The sequence below is a fragment of the Glycine soja genome, chromosome 5 (assembly GCF_004193775.1).
Source record: "Glycine soja cultivar W05 chromosome 5, ASM419377v2, whole genome shotgun sequence".
Lineage (NCBI taxonomy): Eukaryota > Viridiplantae > Streptophyta > Magnoliopsida > Fabales > Fabaceae > Glycine > Glycine soja.
In genome coordinates this window covers 32,794,854-32,817,322 of record NC_041006.1, presented here as the reverse complement: position 1 = coordinate 32,817,322, position 22,469 = coordinate 32,794,854, and the positions used below count along the sequence as shown (strand labels likewise).

At 34.8% G+C, this 22,469-nt stretch overlaps 2 protein-coding genes and 1 pseudogene across 2 annotated transcripts; all 3 read right to left on the bottom strand.

Moving 5' to 3' along the window:
- Positions 1-2: 2 nt before the first annotated feature.
- LOC114411307 lies at positions 3-4,365 on the bottom strand (annotated as a pseudogene).
- Positions 4,366-9,398: 5,033 nt separating this feature from the next.
- On the bottom strand, positions 9,399-10,436 carry LOC114411510. The gene is made up of 5 exons (XM_028375165.1): positions 10,347-10,436; positions 9,999-10,252; positions 9,727-9,894; positions 9,544-9,648; positions 9,399-9,450 (listed from the first exon to the last, which is right to left on the bottom strand). Exons 1-5 carry the CDS (start codon positions 10,356-10,358, stop codon positions 9,405-9,407), a joined length of 585 nt encoding a protein of 194 aa, XP_028230966.1. The 5' UTR covers positions 10,359-10,436; the 3' UTR covers positions 9,399-9,404.
- A 1,120-nt stretch (positions 10,437-11,556) lies between these two features.
- Positions 11,557-12,134, bottom strand: LOC114411306. The gene is made up of 2 exons (XM_028375026.1): positions 11,850-12,134; positions 11,557-11,766 (listed from the first exon to the last, which is right to left on the bottom strand). Exons 1-2 carry the CDS (start codon positions 12,132-12,134, stop codon positions 11,557-11,559), a joined length of 495 nt encoding a protein of 164 aa, XP_028230827.1.
- Positions 12,135-22,469: the final 10,335 nt, after the last annotated feature.

The following is a 22,469-nucleotide window of genomic DNA, read 5'->3' as shown; positions in this document are numbered from 1 at the left end:
AGTTAATCTATAAGAGCAACAAAATAATTCATGTGTAACGTAACAAATGCTTGCGTGATGGCATTCCCGTAATATCCACCGGGCAAAGAATCCTGCAGCAAGCGTGGTCTCACCCCTACTATGATAACTAGCATAGTTTCTCCATCGTAGCTCAGTTTTAAGGCTCTGGTTCTTGACCTCCAGATGTACGCAGCTAGGGTTTCAAAATTTGTTAACCCTTTTTTCTCAGTACTTTCTTCATTGCCACTTTCTTTCGTCAAACTCATCTTGAGTCTTGCTATGCTCTCTCTGTCCACCTTATAGTATTCATCCAAAAAATCTGTGCTTAGCAGAAATGGTGAAACTGCAAGAGAGGCATTGTCCATGGGATTTTTCATGGGTTGAATAGTGATCGTGCCAACTAGTCTCTCTCTTTCCCTCACAAGTTTCAAAGAGGGCTCGGTTTTTCCTCTTGCAATTTCTGCCACGGCTCGTAAGAACTGAGATACACCAGTTCCATCACAAACAGCGTGAGACCAGCCCACTACAAATATGAAACCTCCACACAGGAATTTAGTCACCTTGAAAACCAAAGGATATTGGTTTCCAAATTCATCTTCAGAAGGAAAATGGATCGAAACACTTTTCGATTTCAACGTCATTACCATCTAGGTAATGAAGAGAAGAGAGGTTGCAATTACAAATAGCCTCAATGAATGGAATTCCTTGATGGGAGGTGCAGTTGATTCTTAGTTTTCCATCAGCATGTCTTACTAGCTTTCCTGCAAGAGGATGATAGTAAAAGAGAGCCTTTGAGAGGACCTCTTTGATCACTTTTGCAGGGTCAAGTTTGGTAGTGTTAAGGGAATTGTGGCTTGCCGATCGGTATACATGAAGGCTTTGCAATAAGAAATTGTGCTCGGGAACATTGTCATTTTGAAAAGGAGAAGGTTATAAGAAATATTTGAGAGAAATAAAAGATGAGAGAATATTTGAAAGAATAGTTTTTATTACTTGACAAATATTTTTGTTTTAATTTTTTTTTTCCACTTAAAAATGATAACTTCTCATTTTTTTATAGGTTTTAAGGAAGAGTTTTAGATATATTAAGAAAATTTTCACATATTTTAATTTAAGGGAGAGTTTTACAAAAAAAATTCAACTACTTAATTCAACACACTTTTTTAATTAAATATTATTTTTCCTTATTTTTATATTTTTCTAAAAGTTTCTTTAAATTAGTAACATAATCTTAATGGACCTAATACTTGATTAATGGACTAAATAAATTTATATTATCCAACATGTCAATGGTAGACAGTGAAAGAACGGTAGTAGGAGTGGGCTTTGAAGGCGTCATGAATATAATAGCTTTGTTTTCAACAGTGAGAGTTACATTCTCGTATATCGAATTTAGATAACAGTGCACAAAAATGTGAGTTTGTCTTCTTATCAGTCATTTCTAAGATCTAACTCCTTTCTCTCTCACTTTCCCACTCAGACGCGTGAGGAAGAGTTGTTTCTCTTAGCAATTCTATTTTTATAGGTAAATATATATATCTTCTCTAAAACTAGAAAACTTTTATAAATTAACTTCTGCTTTGAATTTATCAAAAAATTCATTTATTTTTTTTCTTTTAAAAATACTATAAATAAGTTTACTCAAACATGCCCAGGTAAATAATAATATATAAATGAGCAAAATTTCAACAATGAAGTTGCAAATTAAAAAAAGTAATTTCCCAAAATAATCATTATATGCCATAAGGTTATAAACTAAACAAAGTATGAAAATAGATAAATGTATATAGTAAGAGTAATTTTTACGTGAGAGCAAAGAATAAATATTAGTCAATAATTATTATTATTAGTTATTAAGATTAAAACATGTGTCACTTTTTTTTAAAATTCAAATGAATTTTTAAGTAATCATATAATTTTAAATCTTAATTTTTTTGTATAATTATATGACTTATTTTTACCCTTCCCACTCATAAAACATAGCCCTTTCCCCCTTTTTATCTAACTTACAATGTAAAAACTTTTTTTACATTCATATTGAATTACAAACTTTCATGTATAATAAGTTAGCTTAAATATGTTTTTGATCCTTCATATATTTTCAAATTTTGTATTTTATCTTTAATAAATTTTTCATTTGAGATGAATCTCTAATATTTAAAAAGTTTTGTGCAAGGTATCACACACCGACCTAATCTTGAATCGTGTGCTACGAAACATGATAACAACGTGGTGCCGCAAGTAGAGAATCTCCTTCACTGTAGTTGAGGAAGCAACCATGGTAGTAGTTGTCGTGAACCCTTCATTCTCCCCACACCATCGAGCCCCATTGCCCACCATCGCAGAATCCTCAACTGAGTCACTAGCGTCGTCGTTGCACTCTTCCTCGCCCTCAGCAATGCCCCCAACCTCTTAATCCTAGTGTACAACACTGTCATTGCCACTAACCCACCCCTCTTCACCACTGCCCCCAAAATCTTCACACCCTCCTCTGACATTGTTGCCATCCCTATCACACCCTCCTCCACCAACCTCACCACTGTCTCCCTATCCGCCACTGATAATTGCAAAATTTGAGTTTAATTGATAGTGAATTTTGACTAAGAATGATTAGAATTCCTTTATTTTACTGTTGTTTTAAATGAAATAACGAAGAATTTAATATCATGTTAATTTTTTACCAGCAGGATTCAAAAAAAGAAAATTACAAGTGCTTTGGAGGAAAATTAATACAAAAACTTGAAGAAAAAGCCTTGAAGAAAAAGTTAAAGATTGAGACAGTTCGCTTAGCGCACAAAACAGGCTTAGCACGTCACCTCGCTCAGCGGTCAGCTCAAGCTTAGCGGGAAGAAGGCCCATGAAGAAGCCCCAAGGCACGCTTAGTGCTGTGCTAATTGCGTAATTACTGTCATACTCGCTAAGCCCAAAAGGCCCGCCTAGCGTGAGGTAGCGTGAATTTTAAGCTACCTTAGGCCTATAAAAGGAGTAGGAAGCAAAGGAGAAATACACACCGAGACTCAAAATTCTCTAATGAATACATCCAAAATTTGAGCATCTCTAATAGGGGAAACCATCCTTCTATAACCATTCCCCCCTTTTCTTCTTCTTCTTCTATCCACATCAACCCCTAAAGTGTAAAGCCTCTCATGACTATGAGAGACTAAACCTCCATTGTTGGGAGCTTGGCAGACCAACCTCTTGTAATGTTACTCTTCCTTACTATCTATTTAATGCAATTGCAGTTTTTATTGTTCTTTTCCGTGCTTTATTGTTGCTGATTATGGTCTGATCACCCATACTCATGCATTGTTTAGGAAGTAATGCATTGGAAAATAGTTATTTTCTAAAGAACTGGAAAAGGACATCTAAATGAAATCATTGCTAGGAATAAAGTGATGTTTGTTTAGCCTATTTCATGCATCTTTAATCTTAATGCAATTTATTATTTTATCTTTGTAAATGAATTTGGGAGAGAAAATAGATTAATTAAGCTCTTCATGCGGGAAACTAAAGATAAAATATCATAATAGATGTGGGCAAAAATTGGGATAACATTACATAGAAAAAATTATTAACATTACATCACAAGTAGTTTTGGCATGATAGGCCCCAACACATTTGCATTTTGATGTCATCTTTTGCATTCAAATTATTATTTATTTTTCTTATCTTCTTGCTTTTTACTTTTCCCTTTAATTTCATACTTACAATTCATTATCTCCTTTACTTTGTAAATTGCTTAAAAATTGGGTTTGCTCCAATTTAAGTACAAATAAAGTTCCTGTGGACTTGACACTTGAACTTCCGTTTTACTTTACTGCTTGTGACAAATTGGTACACTTTCCAACGAGTTAACAACCACCAAATTTAACATCGCCGCTAGCGCGTCCCTCCTTGACCACTTTGGCCCACTCTTCGCCAACCCTACCAACCCGCTCAAGACACACGTCTTCCTCCCCAGCCTCCTCCTACGTGTTGGCACACCCGACAAGTTAAACACCTTCGTTGTCATCATTGTCACGACGTTAACCTGTAGGCTTGAATTCTCCCCCACATTAAGGAACTGAACCAATAGTAGAATCGCTCTCGCTTCGGCTATACAAGCTCGACTATATCTAAATCTGTCTTCGCCAACACCTGAAGCTCGTAAACGACGCCGTTTGTGTCTTCAACACTCAAAGGAAAATTAATGTTATCATTGTTTTCCTTTCCATTTCCATTTCCCTCGAGCTTGTTGACCAAAAATGACACCGTTATTCGCGTGGCTTCTAATGCGGCTTTGTTGGTAACTTTGCCGTTGTGTTTCCCTGTAACCGTTTCTGCTTTGAAGGGGATTCTCTGCTTGTGACACCACTCTGCTTTCATGTTCCGCAGCACACGATTGGTGATTAGGTCGGTGTGTGATAGTGTTTGACACCTAACTTGCTGATGTAACAAGTTAACGACCACATCAACAATTAACAGATCCCTTCTAATGACAAGGACCTCTTAGGGTATACCTTGAGTTTATGATAATGCCTCTTAGGGTATTACAGTTGTCCTAACAACTTGGCATAAGTGGAGTGTTAGAGCATATCTCAAAGTTGAAAAGATCGAACGACATAGGCCCCAATGTAAAAAATTGTAAAACAAAATTATTTACAACTTTATTGAAGATTTCGGAAGCCATTTTTGCTCGCAAACTGCCTAAAAGATGAAAGAAGTCTCCCAACACCAATAAGACTTGTGCCAACACATCCTAATTTTCGAACTAGGCGCAGAAAAGTGGTTCCTAGCGGCCTTCTGTAGTCCATAAGCCGCAAAGCTTGTTTTGTTAAAAAAAATATAATTGTATCATTCATTGACATCTTATGTGACTGGAAGTGAGAGAGAACTTGAGGATTCATCATCAGACGTTAAAAACTGAGGAGTCCCGGAACTATTTTTGAAGATTCATGGATACTTATTCCCTTCTTCCTTTTATTTCTTTATTGACTATGCATTTCTAAATAAGTTTCTTAGAATTAGGTTAGGATTAACCTTAATTCAAACCTTTTGTAATTGATTTGTTATCTGAATCCTAAAATCTTTTTATGTGATTTGAGTTATTGAATTTTCCCAAGTTTTCCCTTGACACTCTTCTGGAATGTATTTTAATTTAAATTTGTAATTGAAAAATTAGGGTTTAAACTGTGTTGATTCAATAATAACATAAATCTTGCACCAAGGAATAAGGTCAGATTATTTGCATTCCTTTGTGATTTCTTGACCTTGGAACTTATTATTGATTGTGCTCGCCTAAGGAGAATTAGGATCCATAATATTGGGAATAACGAGTGTACCTGCCAATGAATTTAGGGTAAATTATATTTGAGAAATTGAATGTCAATCACTAAATAAAAAGAGGTTTAAAGAGAAAGAGATTATATTAAAGGAGAGTTAAGAGAAACTGAATGTCAATCACAAAATAAAAAGAGGTTTAAAGAAGAAATAAAATCTTAAATCTTTGGCACACCAAGTTCTAGAGGCAGGAGAATATAACACGTGAGTTGATAGATGATAAAAAATAATTTAATTAGATGACCTTTTTCTTTAGTAATATTCATAACTTGTTGTCCAAACAATTTCTTTTTCTCCTGATGCGTATAACTTCTCTTTTATACTAAATCATATATACTGAAACGTATTTGAAAAAGGAAAATTATACTATACCAATTTGAGCAACTTAAGAAATAAAAGTTGAGAGCATCTGGTTCTTGCTACCATCATTGTAAGAATAAGGATCAGAATCATATCTTTTCTCATGAGACACAAATGAGATACGACATTCACAACACATTTTATGATTTCCCACTCTTTTTTCAGTTTCTCCTCTTTTACTAAAGTTCTTAACTCAGTGTGGGGTTCTCCTACGTTGGAGAATTGAATAACCTTAGACTTGTTAAAAGTAAGCAAGCATCTTGCAACTTTCACTACTACAAAAGCAGAATTCAACGTCGGTTAAAAGCGGTATACTACGTCGGTTGAAGATCGTCGTCGTCTACGACGACGTAATAAATGCAATGGATTTCAACGACAGGTAAGGAAAACCGTCGTAGAGTTTCTAGAATTCTAAGATGGGCTGCTGGACAGCCCCGTCTTAGAACTTACGACAGACTACGACGACCATGGGGACAACACCGTCGTAGACCTAATCATGTTCTACGATGGTTGTCTCCTACAGACTGTCATAGAATGGCCAACCATTCAAAGACGGCTACCCGACAGCCCCGTCGTAGAACTAAGGAAGGACTATGACGGCCATGGGGACAACACCGTCGTAGACATAATCGGGTTCTACGACGATTGTCTCTATAGGACCGTCGTAGACTTGTCCCAATACTACTACGGTCTTCTCTTACCGACGACCGTCGTAAGAGAGGGTCTTAAGACTACTACGGTCTTGATGAAGCACCGTCATTGACATTATAGTGTTCTACGACGGTTGTCCATTAAGGACCGTCGTAGAATGATCCTAATACTACTACGGTCTTATTTTGCCGACGACCGTCTTAAGAGAGGGTCTTATACTACTACGGTCTGCTCACGATGACCGTTGTAGAAATCTGTAGGTTCTACGACGGTCCTATCCGTAGAACCGTCGTTGAATGTGTTTTTTTTAAGCAGCAAATTGTGCAGTAAAAACGACTATATATATTTTTTATCCAAGCCACAAGCTGTTGAGGTTATCGTACGTGCACAATGGTCGTATAATTTGAACCTGATCCTAATAATGGAGACAAATATACATTTAATTAGTCAGAACTTTCGGTCCGGCCAGTGGCTTGTAAGATGGACAAGTGCATATACAGTAAATGTGAATACTTAGCTCAGAAATTGACAAGAGCAACATATAAATATGTAAAGACCAAACTACAAAGAGAATAAGAATTTGTAAATCTTACACAACATAGACATGTCCTCCCCAGCCACTCAAACAATCACGATCTACAGATGATAGCAGTGCTTGGGAGATGGTCTCAAACAATTCCTCTGGTTCTTGTGTCAAGATCAGAAACCAAGTCAAAAAAATATAAGTTGCATGCATATCTTTAATGAACATTGTAAAACTATAATTAAAAATCTTCGAAGTTAAATCACAAGTATGAAGGCGGACAACTTCGATGGTGAAACCAAACTGCAAAATCAAGGCACTATTAAAGCTTTAACGACCTTTTCTCTTTGAATCCAAGATGCTAACACACCATAGGATATCTGTTTCCATCCAAATTCAGTCCCCATTTATTAGACATTGCACTAATGCTGCACTTTTGTAAGTCAATAACTATTAGAATTAAGTTCATACATGTCTACATATGCAATAGCATTTTATTATGTATTCATACAAAACTCCCCCCCATCCCAAACAAAAATCATCCTGAATTCACTTGCACAATGATTAGTTAAACTTATTAGGCATTAACGTATGATGATTTGATTATTTGTCTATACTTTCACAATGAAACTTACTCTACAAGTACGGTGCAATATAATATATTAATGTCTATAATTGTACCAAAAACAAATTGTGTTTTGGGTCAATTACAAGAAACTATCCATATTAAAAGTATGATACAAACACGACTATGTTGATTCACAAAACCAAATATAAGACAAAACAAGTTAGTCTTTGGGACCTACCATGTCAGGCTTAAACATTGCCTCAGAAGCACTATACAGAGACTCAGATGCAGTCCCAGAAACAACAAAATCTTTTGCAAGCTCCCTGCATACAAGAAAAGGTAAGATAAAGAATTACTTACATCCAGCTCATATGACAATATACAACTTACATGTTATTTACTATAAGGGAAGAATAATCTTGCATAAAAGGCACCATCAAAGCAACATACAATCTAGAACATTTTCAGATTAGAGGATACAAAAGATGTAGGCATATGAGAAAGAGACTAATGGAGGATAAGGAATCCTGTTGAGAAAATTACTAAAACAGATAACAAAGAAAATAAAAAAAAATGGAGCAAAGCTGCTACTTTAACAGCTGGTAGTGAAACCTAATACAGAAGGCAATTTTCTTTTCACAAAGCATGAGTCAACACTTAATTTCTGTTCAAACAAAAATGCAGCAACATATATTACACATTAATGAGTATACAAACTTTTAGCCTCTAGTTTTACAAATTCGGTACATCTTCATCACTTCTTTTTTAAACCATGTTTTTTTGTCAACTACAACTTGCTTTTATCTTTTATTAACTACTCAATTTAATTTTTTTTACTTTTGTATCATAGGAGGATAGAAAACCACCAATTTTTAGGCTATTGAAACTTGGAAGAACAAAACATTTATAAGGACTTTGGAAATCCTAAGCAGATGAAAATGCTTCTTAAATTAAGACACACAGCTTAATTAAGGATCCCTAGTGACTCAGCCATATCTCCATTGAACTGATTACCTTGTAATAAGATCTGCTGAAGGTCACAGCTTGGTTGATGTGTCCCCCTGTAGCAACAACAAGAAACAAATCCATGAGACTTAACATGGTAGCAACAGGAACAACAAAGATGACCACCACCCTGATGATTTCAGCTCACCTGCAGGTTCAAACAAAGGAGGTGGGGGTACCTCCTTGTAGTCCTTGTCACCACCACCCTAATTTGAAGTTACCTAGCTGGGTTTAAACTCAGCAATTCTAACTTTTAATGTTAATGACACGACAACATTATCATAGACAATTAAGTGCAAGCAAAAAAGTTAGTTATCAAATATTAAGTGAAAGAAAAAGCAAAGACAAAATTAATTTGAATATACAACTCAGCTGTGGACTGAAACAATGTACTGTTCAAGGCACACGCCCACAATGAAGGGCTGGATAGGAAATTGTTCAAGCAGACATAAAATTAATTTCAATATACAACTAAAGTATTAACTGAAACAATTCATCTGTTCAAAGCAGAGAAAAAAAATTCTGGCTTCAACGAAAACTGTTCCTAAGTTATCTAATTTGTTCTTGGTTCACATTTCTTCATTTGGATAAAATATGCCGCCCATTTATGCCGAAGTGTGGTGATGGTCTCTTCTGTTACCGCTGATCGATCAGAAAACCACTGCACATGTATATATGAATTTAGTAAATCACATAGCATGAGGTCAAAACTACTGACTTCTAATTACATTAACATGTAAATCAAAAATCATAAACATACGTGAATCCAGTCATCCTTCAATCTACCAGTTACGATGCACCATATCCAATGCATAACATAGTATCCACACTCGTAATTTCCTGTTTGAACATGACTCTACACGACATACGCACACACATAACATTGTGAATTCAGTCAACGCAAACAGAAATGGCATCCATATGGCATTTGGAATTTAAATAAACATGTACCTTAGCTTCAATCCACTTAGGCCCGTGCTAAGGTGGCTTTCCCTCTGCAGTTTTGGTGACTGATTTCATTGCACTATTTTTAAAATAGAAACAAAGCATTACGATCATTGGTGGTTTGCTGTAGGAGTGCAAAATGTCATTGAGGCACGGTAGAGGCAACACTAACCTGTTTACTGCACCCTTGATGGCAGCATCCGGCCTCTTTCGCAAAGAACAAAACCAAACCACTACATTGTCACCTGGGCACAATACAAGGAGCTGCCAATGGGCCCTGAACAGATAAAGAAACTTCATTAAGTTAATATGTTCAACATTACCGTACTTGACCAACATTATTTGCTCAACTTTCTGATTTAAATAAGGTGCTATGTAAATTTGTTTTCCTGCTTCCTTCAACCACATTCCAATGTAATTTTCACACTCTTGACGTCTACTGTTTGCATTGTGGATACACTGAGGTTCAAGGAACCCATACAATGCTCCATAACCAATGCTCGCACTCCAATCATGAATAAACCTATGTAAAACATTTTTTCATAAAAGTTGTTAATAGGTTATTTAAACTAGCTAAGTGAATTGTACAGTGTACAAATGTTTGAGCTAATATGGGTATACACTTACATAAGCCATAGCTGTAGAATGGAGATGTTTAAACACTTGTCTCCTAATATTATCTCGCTCACATCAGCGTGTGTGATGAAGAAGCCATCTTGGACATTATTGATCCCAAATTTAGCACCATCCCATAACACCTCAACAGGCCTTTGGTAAATGTCGAACAAGTTCTTCACCAACTCTTCCAATGGATCAATAACCTCAGGTGGCTTTTCCTCCTCAACAGTCTTCAATGGTGAGCTGACATCCTTCTCTGCTTCCTACAGGGAGTACAAAACATTTAAAAAAGACTTACGTAAGTAACCATTTTAAATTATAGGAATTAATGTTACTATCCATTAAACATGTTATTACCTCAGGTAACATGGGTTTGACCAAATGTCTTGGCCATGGAACAAAACTCCCTAAAGCTTCTTTGACAAACTTTATTTCTGATGTAGGGATTGGAACCTCCGCATCACCGAAAATAACTTCCACCACACTCACGCGTACAACATCATCAACATAGGGCACGTTGTGGATGGTGCCAAAACTGTCGCACTGTTTGCCCACTGCCACTAATTTGTTGGAGTTCTCGGCAGTTACATGCAACCCAACGCTGTCACCATTCAACTCAGAGGGTTTTTTAGCTAATGCATTTGTCTCTGCTGCTGCACAACTTCCCTTCGTGCTTACCCTTGCTGCTAATACTTGTATATCATTTGGCTGAAGTGGGGCTGAATGTTGTGATACCATTTGGGACAACTCCAACTTGATAGCTTGTTGTATTTGTCCTTTAAATGTGTCCATAGTGCGCTGTTTTTCCTCTTCTACCCTTCTCGTCCACGCCTCGTCTCTTTTAATGTTTTCTTCTTCAGCATGTCTTCGCCATTCTTCTTTTAGGTTACCAATTATATCAGCCAACTGTTCTACAGTGATGTTTGATGAAGTCGTAGACCGACGCGATGTTGGACCAAAATACTGCGTAAATGTAACCCCTGTCCCAGCCCCACGTACTCGACTAGGATGCTCCGATCTTCTAATAGCCATGTTCAAAATATCGTCACGTCCCGAAGGCACAATGTTGCCCTGCCTGCTTTGCTCTTCCAAAGAGTCCTGTTCATATAACACAAAACAAGATCAAGGCATAAAGGAAGTTGTCATTGAAGTATTTGATTTGTTTGTGAGTAACAATTATTATTTTAGTTGCTTACAATTTTGTCAGCTATTTCTTTGGCGGCTTGAGATGTCATCTGGCCATATTGTTTTGTGCGTGCATTCTTCCATTTCTTGTGTCTAGAAATTGGTGATGGTGGGAGGTACAATGAAGGGTCCTCAGTAAATGCTGCTTGTTCTTCTCGTATCTTCCTTTTTTCAGCCATTAATTTTTTTTCTAGCAGCTCATAGCCTCCCCTAGACAACAAGTGCGGAGAGTCATTGTACTTTTGAATCTCTTGTGCCTTTTTCCGTATCCCCTTGAAATTAAAAAACAAGCATTTGTCAACGATGATGCAAAACATGTATTTGAAGGAAAATCATGAACAGTTTGTAAGATACTCAAAACATTAAAACTGGAAATAACCTGCTAGGTAGGGGTTTGCCTCATTTTTGCAAACTCGGCCCAATCTTTTGCATCAATGCCATATTTAACCAAAGGATCATCTTTTGGTTGCCCGTCAGTGTTACCATACACATATTTTGTTGTCAACGCCGACTTAAATTGCCTCCAACGCGTTGCCACCGTTGACATCACCTTCTTTTTGGCATTATCACCCTCGGGGATGTCGAATTTTGCCTACAAAACATGTGTGTCAAAATAAAAAAGCATAAACATGAATGTATGTAACAAATATTAAATGACCAGCATGAGGGACTTACCAATATGTCATCCCATATCATGTTCTTCAGTGTTTCAGGTACATCATTCCAGCTAGGGTGAACAATTGGAATCTTGTCTCGTGCCACAACTCCAAGGTAACTATGAAACTGATCCTTGTGAGGTCCGAGTCCTCTACCAGTCGTTGGATTCACACTGACTGTTGCCCTTGCTTGATCCAATGTTCTTGCTGTCAACCTTCTTAGCCGAGTGGCTTGTCTAGTTTTCCAAGACGTCCCATCAGAAGGAATCTCAGGCTGTGTGGGAGATGGCGGGGGTGTCGTCATTCGAATGACCCTGCTGAAACAGAATACAGTCTTAAGAAGTCAGCAAGTAACCATTATTGCACACAAATTATTAAAGGCACTCAATTTCTGCTTCAACAAGTCTTATGCATATGACAATCAATTTCTGCTTGAATCAATATGGAGGTTCTAATATCAACTTTTATTAATTAAGAACAAGATTAGGTCAACAATCTGTCATTCAAATTCTGAGTATATATATGCAAATCATCATTGAATAGTGTAGGTACATGGAACTCTCCTCCCTTTTCTTTAGTTGTGAACATCATAGTTTGCCATGTTCGTTTATATGCATGTACAAGACAAAGTTGTCACAGAAAATGAATTGTTTGAGAAGATGAAAGTGGAAGCTGAGAAGTGCTTAACCCAGACTGAAAGAATTGCCAATGAGAGGCTGGAATTTGAATCTGAAATCTATGCAAAGGTAACTTGTTAAGCTTTACTTTGTGGTTGTTGGGTTCTGGCATAGCATGGCTCAGCCTGTGTCAAGAAGGCACAATGGTCCTTGCACTTGACACAATGGTCCTTGCAGACTTCTGAGGCTATTAATTGATTAAACTAATTAACATCTTGTCTCTATTTTAGTCATTCTTAACTGTATGTTGAAATTAACTGGTTTATATGGGTCTGCATGGGATCATTTTCTGTTTTCTTGTAAAACTAATTGTTATAAATATTTCAAATAACTTGTTCTCTTTACTACTTTTAACAGTTATAAATTCTTAAAAGGTAAGATAATTGGATTAGCAATTGAGTGTAGGGTGTTCCCTTTAATTTATTCTGGCCCAAGTTTTTCCCATTAATTTCTGTGCTTTTGAATACTTAAAGCACATCTTTAGCTTTCAAAATTACTTGAATAACTTGTATTTATTGGAGTGTTATACTATGTTAGTTTTAATAGACAAAAAATCTCCGTAGCTGTTCTTATCATATGATAGTATCCAAACCAAGAGATTAACAACAAAGAGCAGAATTGATTTATTATTGATGATAAACAAATAACAGAAACAACATAACCCAGGTAATTTGAGGAACATGGAGTCTCCTAACAATTTCCGAATATTTTCCCCTTCTCAAGGGCTGAATCTGAAAACCTATTTGAGAGTTTTAATGGACCAAAAACTCTGTAGCCATTCTTATTATACAATGATGATATGAAGCAAAAACTTATTTAAGATTACTACTTCTCCCACTGTCTCTCTCCCCTCTTTTCTTATTTTTCTGTGGCAATGCCTAACTCACAGGCTGAGGGCCCTTTCTTTTTCTAAGATACTAAAAACGTTTAGTGCTAAAGCCTGCACCAAGCCCTTTCTTTTTCTATGTTCAATTCTCAACGGCAATGAGATTTCATAGTCATTTGTAGCATTTAGAACTCTAATTAAGATTCGCAGCTAATTTACACCTTACACGAAAGCTTGGCAGAATTTTGAGAAGCAAAGGGAATTTTAAATATTGGTTTGACAAAACACACTAGGCAACTACTTTTGGATATTTGATAAATCATAACAGAGAAGAACTTAACATTTTATCATGATTAATTGATTATACACACATATGAAAGCATGACGAATTGAATGTTTGAATTAGGTTTTAACTCTATCAAAATCAATTCTAAAATTAGTTAAAAGTAAGGCGGATGTCTTTCGTTGTCGGGTTTGTTCTGATGGTTGGATCCATGATATGAGATAAAGTTTATGACAGAAAGGGTCCGGTGTTTTTGTTTGGTTTTGTGTGATTTGGATTCAAATGTCACTGTCCCTGCTAGCATGTGTATATCAGCGAATTTCCCAGTCTGAAATATTGTGTATGCCATTTTGGGTCAATGATTATGTATTAGCCATCTTTCATTCCTCTATTTTTGTTTAATTTAATTATTTTTTTTTAGTTTTTGAAAATCATACTTTTGCACTTTTTGACAGCACATGCACATGTCTCTCTATGAGGAGTGATAAAGCTTCGATTTTATTCTGGGTAGATTGAGGTAGAAATAAGAGATAGATAGAAAGAATTAGGATAAAAATAGGATTGAGATTAAAAGAAAAGACAAAATAAATAATAATTGTGACAAGTAACGTAATGCAAAAAAAAAAGAAGAAAATAGTAAAGTTAAAGAGAAAGATGACAGGTGTTTATCATTAAGGATACCTGTGAAAAAAAATAATCCTTAGGACATTGGAACTTCTTTTCTGGGGCATACTTTTGCAAGCTAAACAAACCTCCTCTAGCTCACTGTTTTATTGTACTAATTGCGGAAAACTAAACTCAAACTTGGCAACAGAGCTTATGCACTTCTGGAGGTGCTAGACTATTTGCCAATAAATGAAACAATGAATGATTCTGTTATGGTTGCATATACTTAAATTTACAATTGATGCCACTTAGAAATTTCAGTAGGATGGTCTGATGGTCAATGCATATAAGTCCAATCTTGCTTACTTTACCATTAATCTCTAGTTAGTTATCATCAAGGTTTTAATTATCAGTCCCGATCGCGTTACGGTTTTAATTTTTTTAAGTTGAGTTACTCTTTTATTTTTTTTCATTTCTCTCTCTTTTTTTTTTTTCTCACGAAATCTAGTACATCTCTAACTTTTTTACTTTTTTCTTTTCTTTTTTTATCTCTATTTATTCCACTCATTTCACAACCTACAAGCTACAAGGAGTGTGTAAAAAATTATCATAATATTTTGAAGACTTGAAATCTTTATCTTCTTATAATGTAATCTCCAATTTGTTTCTTATATGTTTCATTTTTAACTTTTATGCTGTGTTTGATATGCAGAAATAGAGAAGGGAGAATGGAGGAGGGATAGAAAAGGTATTGTGTTCTCATCCTTCCACTGTTTGACTTGTCTCATAAAAGGGAAGTAAAAGACTTTGACGTGGGCACACCAGAATGAGAGAGAGAATCTTTTTTTTATAAAAAAGACAAAATTACCTTTTAAAAAATTAGAAAGTATTTGAAACTTTTATTTGACATAAAACTAATATTTTTCTACTAAATTGGCCCATTTTTTTTTAATAAAGCGGTACTTTTAATTATAGTTTTATTCAAAGATCAACCCCAAAGATTAAAAGATTTAACGGTTGAATTATATGTGTTAACAACTTTTAATACAAAATTATCTTTATTTGCTCACATTTCTCTCTTTTGGAAATGTTTATATCATTTTGTATATGTGCTTTTTTTTCTCCCATTTGACTTTTCATAAAATCAAATAAAAGAAAAGAAAAAGATTTAACTTTATTTTCTTTCATTTTTTTCTATCAAATAACCTAAATTATCATCTTATTTTCCTTTTTCTTTCTTTCAGTTTCTTTCATTTATTTTTTTCGAAACCAAACATATCGAATCCTATGCCAAAATACTTAATGAAAAACAGTATTACACTGCAAAAGCTAGAGTTGATTGAAATGTTATCATCAAATTAATAGTTTGTTAACAAACATACTTTTCTTTTGTTGAATACATTAAAAATTGTTGTTATGTCTCTAGTCTAGTCAACCATAACCATTAAAAATCTGTTCGAAGAGCATCGTAAATATCTGCATGACATTCCCGAAAGCCCTCTTGCCCAAGATCACGTATCATGTCTTCCATGAGATCTCCGGTTTGTAGCTCAACCGGATGAGGTGGACATGTTGTTGTATGACCAACCAGCTCACCATGCCATATCCACTTTGTGTATGTCGGGCTAAAGCCATCACATATCAGATGCGATCTAATGTCATCCAACGAATGACGCCTGCCGTTGACACATTTTACACAAGGGCAGAAAAATTTGGCATCTGTGGTTGCTGAATGTATTTGGGCAAATGACAAAAACTCTTCAACCCCGTGTTGATACGCTTCGCTTATGCGAGGTGCTGTAATCCAAGTTCGGTCCATGCTCAGTGTTGTGTAATACAAAGCACGATCAAGGGAGGCAGAACAACAACAACTTATTATGAGATAAGAAGCTGCAATTCCTTCTTTGCAATCACAACTTTCCTAAGCCAAATGAACAAACAAACAAGGAAATTTAACAAATGGAGAAAAGGTTTAAGAATAAGAATGTGCAAGCAGATGTTTGGACTTAAAGGAAAAGAACATGGTAGGGAAGAATGAACATATTATACGGGAATGTGGTCCATAGCATCAACTTGATATCAAATGAAAAGAAGAGAGGGACGGGGGAAATTTAAGCCAAAAAGGAGAAAGAGAGGAAATGGATCTACCATATTTAGATTTCATAATGGATTGGAATCAGAATATTTTTTTTAATTATCATAACAACAACAACAAAAGCCTTATCGCACTAGGTAAAGTCAGCTACATGAACTACAAAACATCTTTAATCTTAATTAAAGACCAAATCTTTAGAGATATTATTTACTATCAGATCTCTCCTAAAACCTTCTGTCAATGTCCTTGTTGGTATCCCTCCCCCTTATTTTTGACAGGACTAAAAACCATGCCATCCGCTGTCCTTACCTGTACCTATAGTCACCTTCTTTGCAAGTGTTCAAAATCATCTTAACCAATTTTCTGTCTTCTTTCCTCAATCGGTACTACACCAATTTCTCTTCGTATGTAATCACTTCTAATCCTGTTTTTTCACTCGGGATAACAATAAGTCAAGAGAGGGTGGTATTGGAATTGGAATCATAAACAATTTTGGTGTAGGACCAATTGGAAGCACAGGATAGCAACAGGTCCAAGAGAGTTACCGGGAGATCAGCCCAATATGGGGATTATGTCTGAAGGGCACAATGAACTCTTGCTGACTAGACAACTATGTTATTTTCCATTTTGAGTTTGTTACGGACAGCTGGCTAATTAGTTCAATTTCAGCACATGTTATAATTTTCCTTGTTATAAATATGATTCAGGAAATAAAAATCAGCAAGAAGGCAATTACCAGTAGCTTGTAATGCTTAGTAGTGGTTGCTTCCAGCAAGAGAAGGGTGCATTGCTGGATTACTACTAGGCTACTTATGCCAATGACTCATGGCTGCATGTGAATGAGCCAAAGAGCAATTGTTGTGACTGGCAACGGGTCTTGATCTTGAGGATCTATATTTATATAGTGAGAATTTACTAGTCTTGTTTTATCTCTAATTGTTTTGATGGCTTCATTAAGAGTGAATGTACAATCTGAACTACTTTCATGTAGTATTTGTTTATTTTTCCTTTCCACGCATCTAAGTTTGTTTGTTGGTTTAAATACATTAGGTTTTTATGTTTTTTATACTTGTAAAGAGAGCTAAAATACTATTTCCAACATGGGAAGATTCTGTCAGGGCCAATGGAGTTGGGATCTAAAATGGATAAGGAATTTATTTGACCACGAACAGGATATAGCAGTGGACTTCATGGAAACAATTAATAATATTCAGATTCAGCCTCATCTGTAGGACACTATGCTGTGGAAAGTTGATTCTTCGAGTGTATACTCCACTAAATCAGCTTATAGATTGCTACTAACTACTAATAGTCAGCTTCCAGAGGCCAACATTTACAAGACAATATGGAATCTGAACATCCCCCCTAGGGCTGTGATTTTCTCTTGGAGACTTCTCAAAGACAGATTACCCACTAGATACAACCTACTTAGAAGAAATGTATCCATTTCGGATCAGGTGTGTCCACTGTGTGGTTATTACCAAGAGGAAGCTGGCCACTTGTTCTTCAACAGTAAATTGACCAGCGGATTGTGGTGGGAATCTCTAAGGTGGAGTAGGATAATTGGTCCACTTGCAGCTAAGCCAACAGCTCATTTTGCCCAATTCTGTGATGATTTTGGAGATGGGAAGAATCATAAAAGATGGTGTCGATGGTGGATTGCATTATGAGGCTCAATATGGCAGCATAGGAATCTCTTGGTATTCCAAGGCCACCGGTTTGATCCAGCCAAAGTGATGGAAGATGCTTTACTCCTAACAGGTCATGGGTAAAGACCAGAGATAAAAAGTTTTGTACTTCGTTCAACCACTGGTCTTCAAATCTCGGGGACTATTTTGGTTAAGTTGGGTTACTCAGGTCTAGATTTGTGGTGGGGTCTTAGCTTGGTTTTTATTTATGCTGGTAGATGTTATCAAGTGCCTTGCACTTATGTCACCAGCAGTACCTCTGGTGCTGCTGTTTCTATGATTAATAAAATATACTATATTTGTTGCCTTCCAAAAAAAAAAAGAGAGCTAAAATAATCTTTATAAAACAATATTTTGTTTTTAACTTTGGGACATGATTTTAAACCTTTTTTTACTGATATTTGAGACATGAAACTTATCACATCAGATTCACATAAATGAAAATCAAATGATGTTTTTTTTTTTAATAGCAAAGAAAAAAGTTATTAAAATCACAGCATGTGCCTAAACTGAAACAGAATACAAAAAATTCACAAAGCTACAATCAGACTTATACCTGCATAATACAGAAAAGCAAAAGCTTCACACCTAAAAATTGAATTACAACTCCAGCCTAACCATGGTGAAGCAATTCCTACCATTAATAACCGTACTTGCATAAAACAAAAATCACCAACGAATTGACAGTAGACAAAGGCTCATCAGACCAACTCATAAGTGAATTCTTATCTTAAATACTACATATATATAACTTTCTTTTAAACTCTGAATCTAGGTATATTGGGCTGATCTCCCGGTCAATCGGTACTACACCAAACGAGGGTGGTATTGGAATTGGAATCATAAACAATTTTTCACTCGTAAAACCTGTCAACTAAAGTAATTAGCCCCATAATCAGCAAGCAAAGAAGTTCCCGGTGCTTAACCTCGGATTTTAAAGAAATACTAACTCAGTCAATTTTGTTTAGATTTCTTGTCATTTCTTATATTGGAGTAAAATTATGTAAGAGTTTCTTATGACTGATATGACAGTAAGAGATCACAAAAAAATATTAAGAAATTCATATAAAAAACTTGCACTAGATATGCTGTTAAATGCTTCTTTTATTGCATTCTTTGTTAGGCTCTTAAATGCTTCTTTTATTGCATTCTTGGTTAGGTTTCAATCAATCAAATTGACTGGTCTGCTTGCTAAGTTTTGGCCCCATTTATACCCGCTGCTGTACCCTTCTGTTTCTGTTGCTAACTTCAACAAAATGATGCTTTAGAATTAAACTCAACTTCTTAAATAATTAATAGGAATGAAGACCATTTTAGTAACACTGTATTTATGTGGAACTTTTTCTTCAACATTATCCATATGATTGGTTCAAATTTATTATTATTAAAAATCTTGAATTTTGATGGATCACACAGGCCATTTAATAACTCTTTTTCTATATATATTTAGAAGTAGTACTCATCACCTAATAAATTTTAAACCTTTTCAATCAATCATAAAAAATACTGTCAAAAAAACAGTGCCACTAGTATTGTTCATTGAGTGAAAAGCCGACCAAGAAAGTCACACATGAATAAAAAAACACATGTTATGATAAATAAATAAAAATAGGTCCTGTGATGTATTGAGATAAGCAAAATAAATTAAGACAGATTCTTACTTTTAAGAGTAGGAACATAAAAATTGAATATACTAGTATAGACAACTTCTTAGTTGTTGTTTTATTAAGTTTTCATAGTTTAATTAGAGATCATAAAAGAGAATATATAAATTTTAATTAATTTATACAACCTTATAATTGATTAGAGATGTTCCTAAATTAGATTCTTTTTAAAATAGATATATAAATTCATTATATATATAATTAATATCATCAATATGCATGAAACATGAATCTAACATAATTCATAATAATAAATTAATATAAGTTGAAACAAAATTCATCAAAATATGTATTCAAGTTTAAACAAAATTATTTTTATTTAGATCGACAATTCAACCCTACCAAGTCAGTCTTATAATTTCATAAGTTCCATATAAAATAAATCGGAACCATAGATCATAGACAGATATTGATCTAGAGCTGCCTAATCATTTTTTAGCATGATGTGATAAGATACTAACTAACATTTACTATAATGAATAATGGATTGCCTATAAGGGCTACCAGCTGAAATCAAGTCTAAGGTTTTTTTAGCAAAGTGTTTTGTTCCATTTCAGTTCAGTAATATCAGGCGGGGAATGTTGTATTCTCAATTAAGGAAAGAGTGTACTAAACAATTGTAAACAAGAACAAAAATGTACTTCTAAATTATTTTGCAAACAAACAAAATGTAAGAAAGAAAAACTAGTTGCTAAAGTGGCTTCCCTTTTATAGACATTATTAATAATGATCGAAGAGAACACGAATTAGACTTTTCCAGTGTTAGTCACTTAAGATTCGTTCAGGAAAGTTGAAGTGCAATGAATCATGCATGCGTATGTATGCCACTACTGCATGCATTTAACCCCTTTAGCAACTATTTGATTATTTACATTTAATGAAAAGTATATATATATATATATATATATTTCTTCGGAAGTTTTACAGTTTTAAAAAACAAAAGCTTCTGTTTTATCCTGGATTCAAATTATTTTTCACCTTAATTTCACCCTGATCTCTTGTGATGTCTTGACTAGCGTTAATTAAAAAAATAAGTCAATTGATATATTTCCGGATAAATTTGAAATAACACATACACTTGTCATTCAAAGTTGTCTCCAGTACTACTTCCATATGATTTAATTAATGGTATATTTGGTTCAGGAAATGAAGTGAAAATGAAAGAAAAGAGAAGGAAGAAAATAAAGTGGAAAGTGAAATGATTTTTAAGCGTGTTTGGTATGAGAAAAATAAAAGGAAAGAAAGTAAATTATTTTTCTTTGGAAAAAATATATTTATCCCACTCAAATTAGTACACCGATGACCACCTAAAAATTAGCATAATCATCTATTTTATATATACTGAAATTCACAAAAATATATCTATAGCTTTAAATCAAACAGAGATTATTTTGCTGGCCTGTTGTTTCTCAATTACTTATACACATTCAAAATATTGTTAAAATAGTAAGTTAATTGGTGGCGGAAAACAGTAAAAGAAAACTAGGTATTCTAATAAACTAAGGTGTGTTATGGAGAACCACAAGTGTTTACAACCATGTAGTCATTAATTAGTTCATAGCATAACTGAAAACATGGTGACTCAATGGAGGGTGATGTTTGTTTTTTGGATTACCATATATGTATACGGGTTTGAATATCCCTTGTACTCTTCTATAATACTCCCTAAATTATGTTTTATTTGCTGATAAAAAAAGGGCTATGTAATTTATCCCTTTTTTATTTCTTAATTTGCATCACTTTATCTTACTACGATTTTTGCTTTTTTATTTGCTTTACTCTCTTTAATCTTGCAAATGATATCTCAAAATATAAATCATTACTATGCTATGCAGACTGCTTGTAGTTTTCTTTTGACAACTGTCATTGTTCTGGAAAATACACAAGAGGAATTCTTGGTGTACATGAGATAAGTTTGTGATTTAATGGTACACGATAAGCTGAGTCGCAAGAGTGTATTCTATGCATAGTTGTGCTTGTTTTCACTTTATTTCATCTCTTACTATCACATGACCCAAGGCCTCTGATGGGTAGTTTTATGCTACGTACTTTGGCATGGATGTAGAATAATTTTACTCTCGATGTTGACCTTTGGTCAATATTTGTTCCTTTAGACTTCCCATGTAGTGTTTTATACTTAGGGAATTAAGGCTATGTTAGTAGTACTATTAAGTAACTAGGAGATAATCGAGTAATTAATGTTAATATATACCTTGATCTTCTCAACTTTTGTTGTGTTTTAATTTTTTTTTACAGTACATTCTTTTTTCCAACATCAAGAATGATGTATTCGAACTTGGTCTGAATACATAGTTCGGTTGATATATATAGTGAGACCCTTAAGAGGATAATCAAAGTGGTGATCAAATGGTTTTATAATCTTTAGATTCTCCTTTCCTTTTGGCTTTAGTTCCTAGTTTTACCTAATTGTTGTGAATTCATGATGAGGTGACTAACAAAAGACCTCAAAACACCATATGATGATAGTAGGTAGTAATTAATTTGGAGTGTGATGGAGGGATCTTAGTGTTGAGGTACGATGAGTTAATGGTGGTTGAGAATCTACAATGGCCTCTATGGAGCAAACATGAATGCAAACAGGTCAAATGGAGATTAGGATTAGGCTGGGTTCTTTGCAATATTTTTTTTATTCTTAAATGTTAATCATTAATACAATTAATTTTTGTCAAAAAAAAAATTTGAGCCCGCAATCTTTTCTATCTTTTTTTTTCTCTAATTCTCTCCATACTGGGATAATAATGACCTTTAGATTGGCTTGTGTGTTGATGAAAACAGGAGA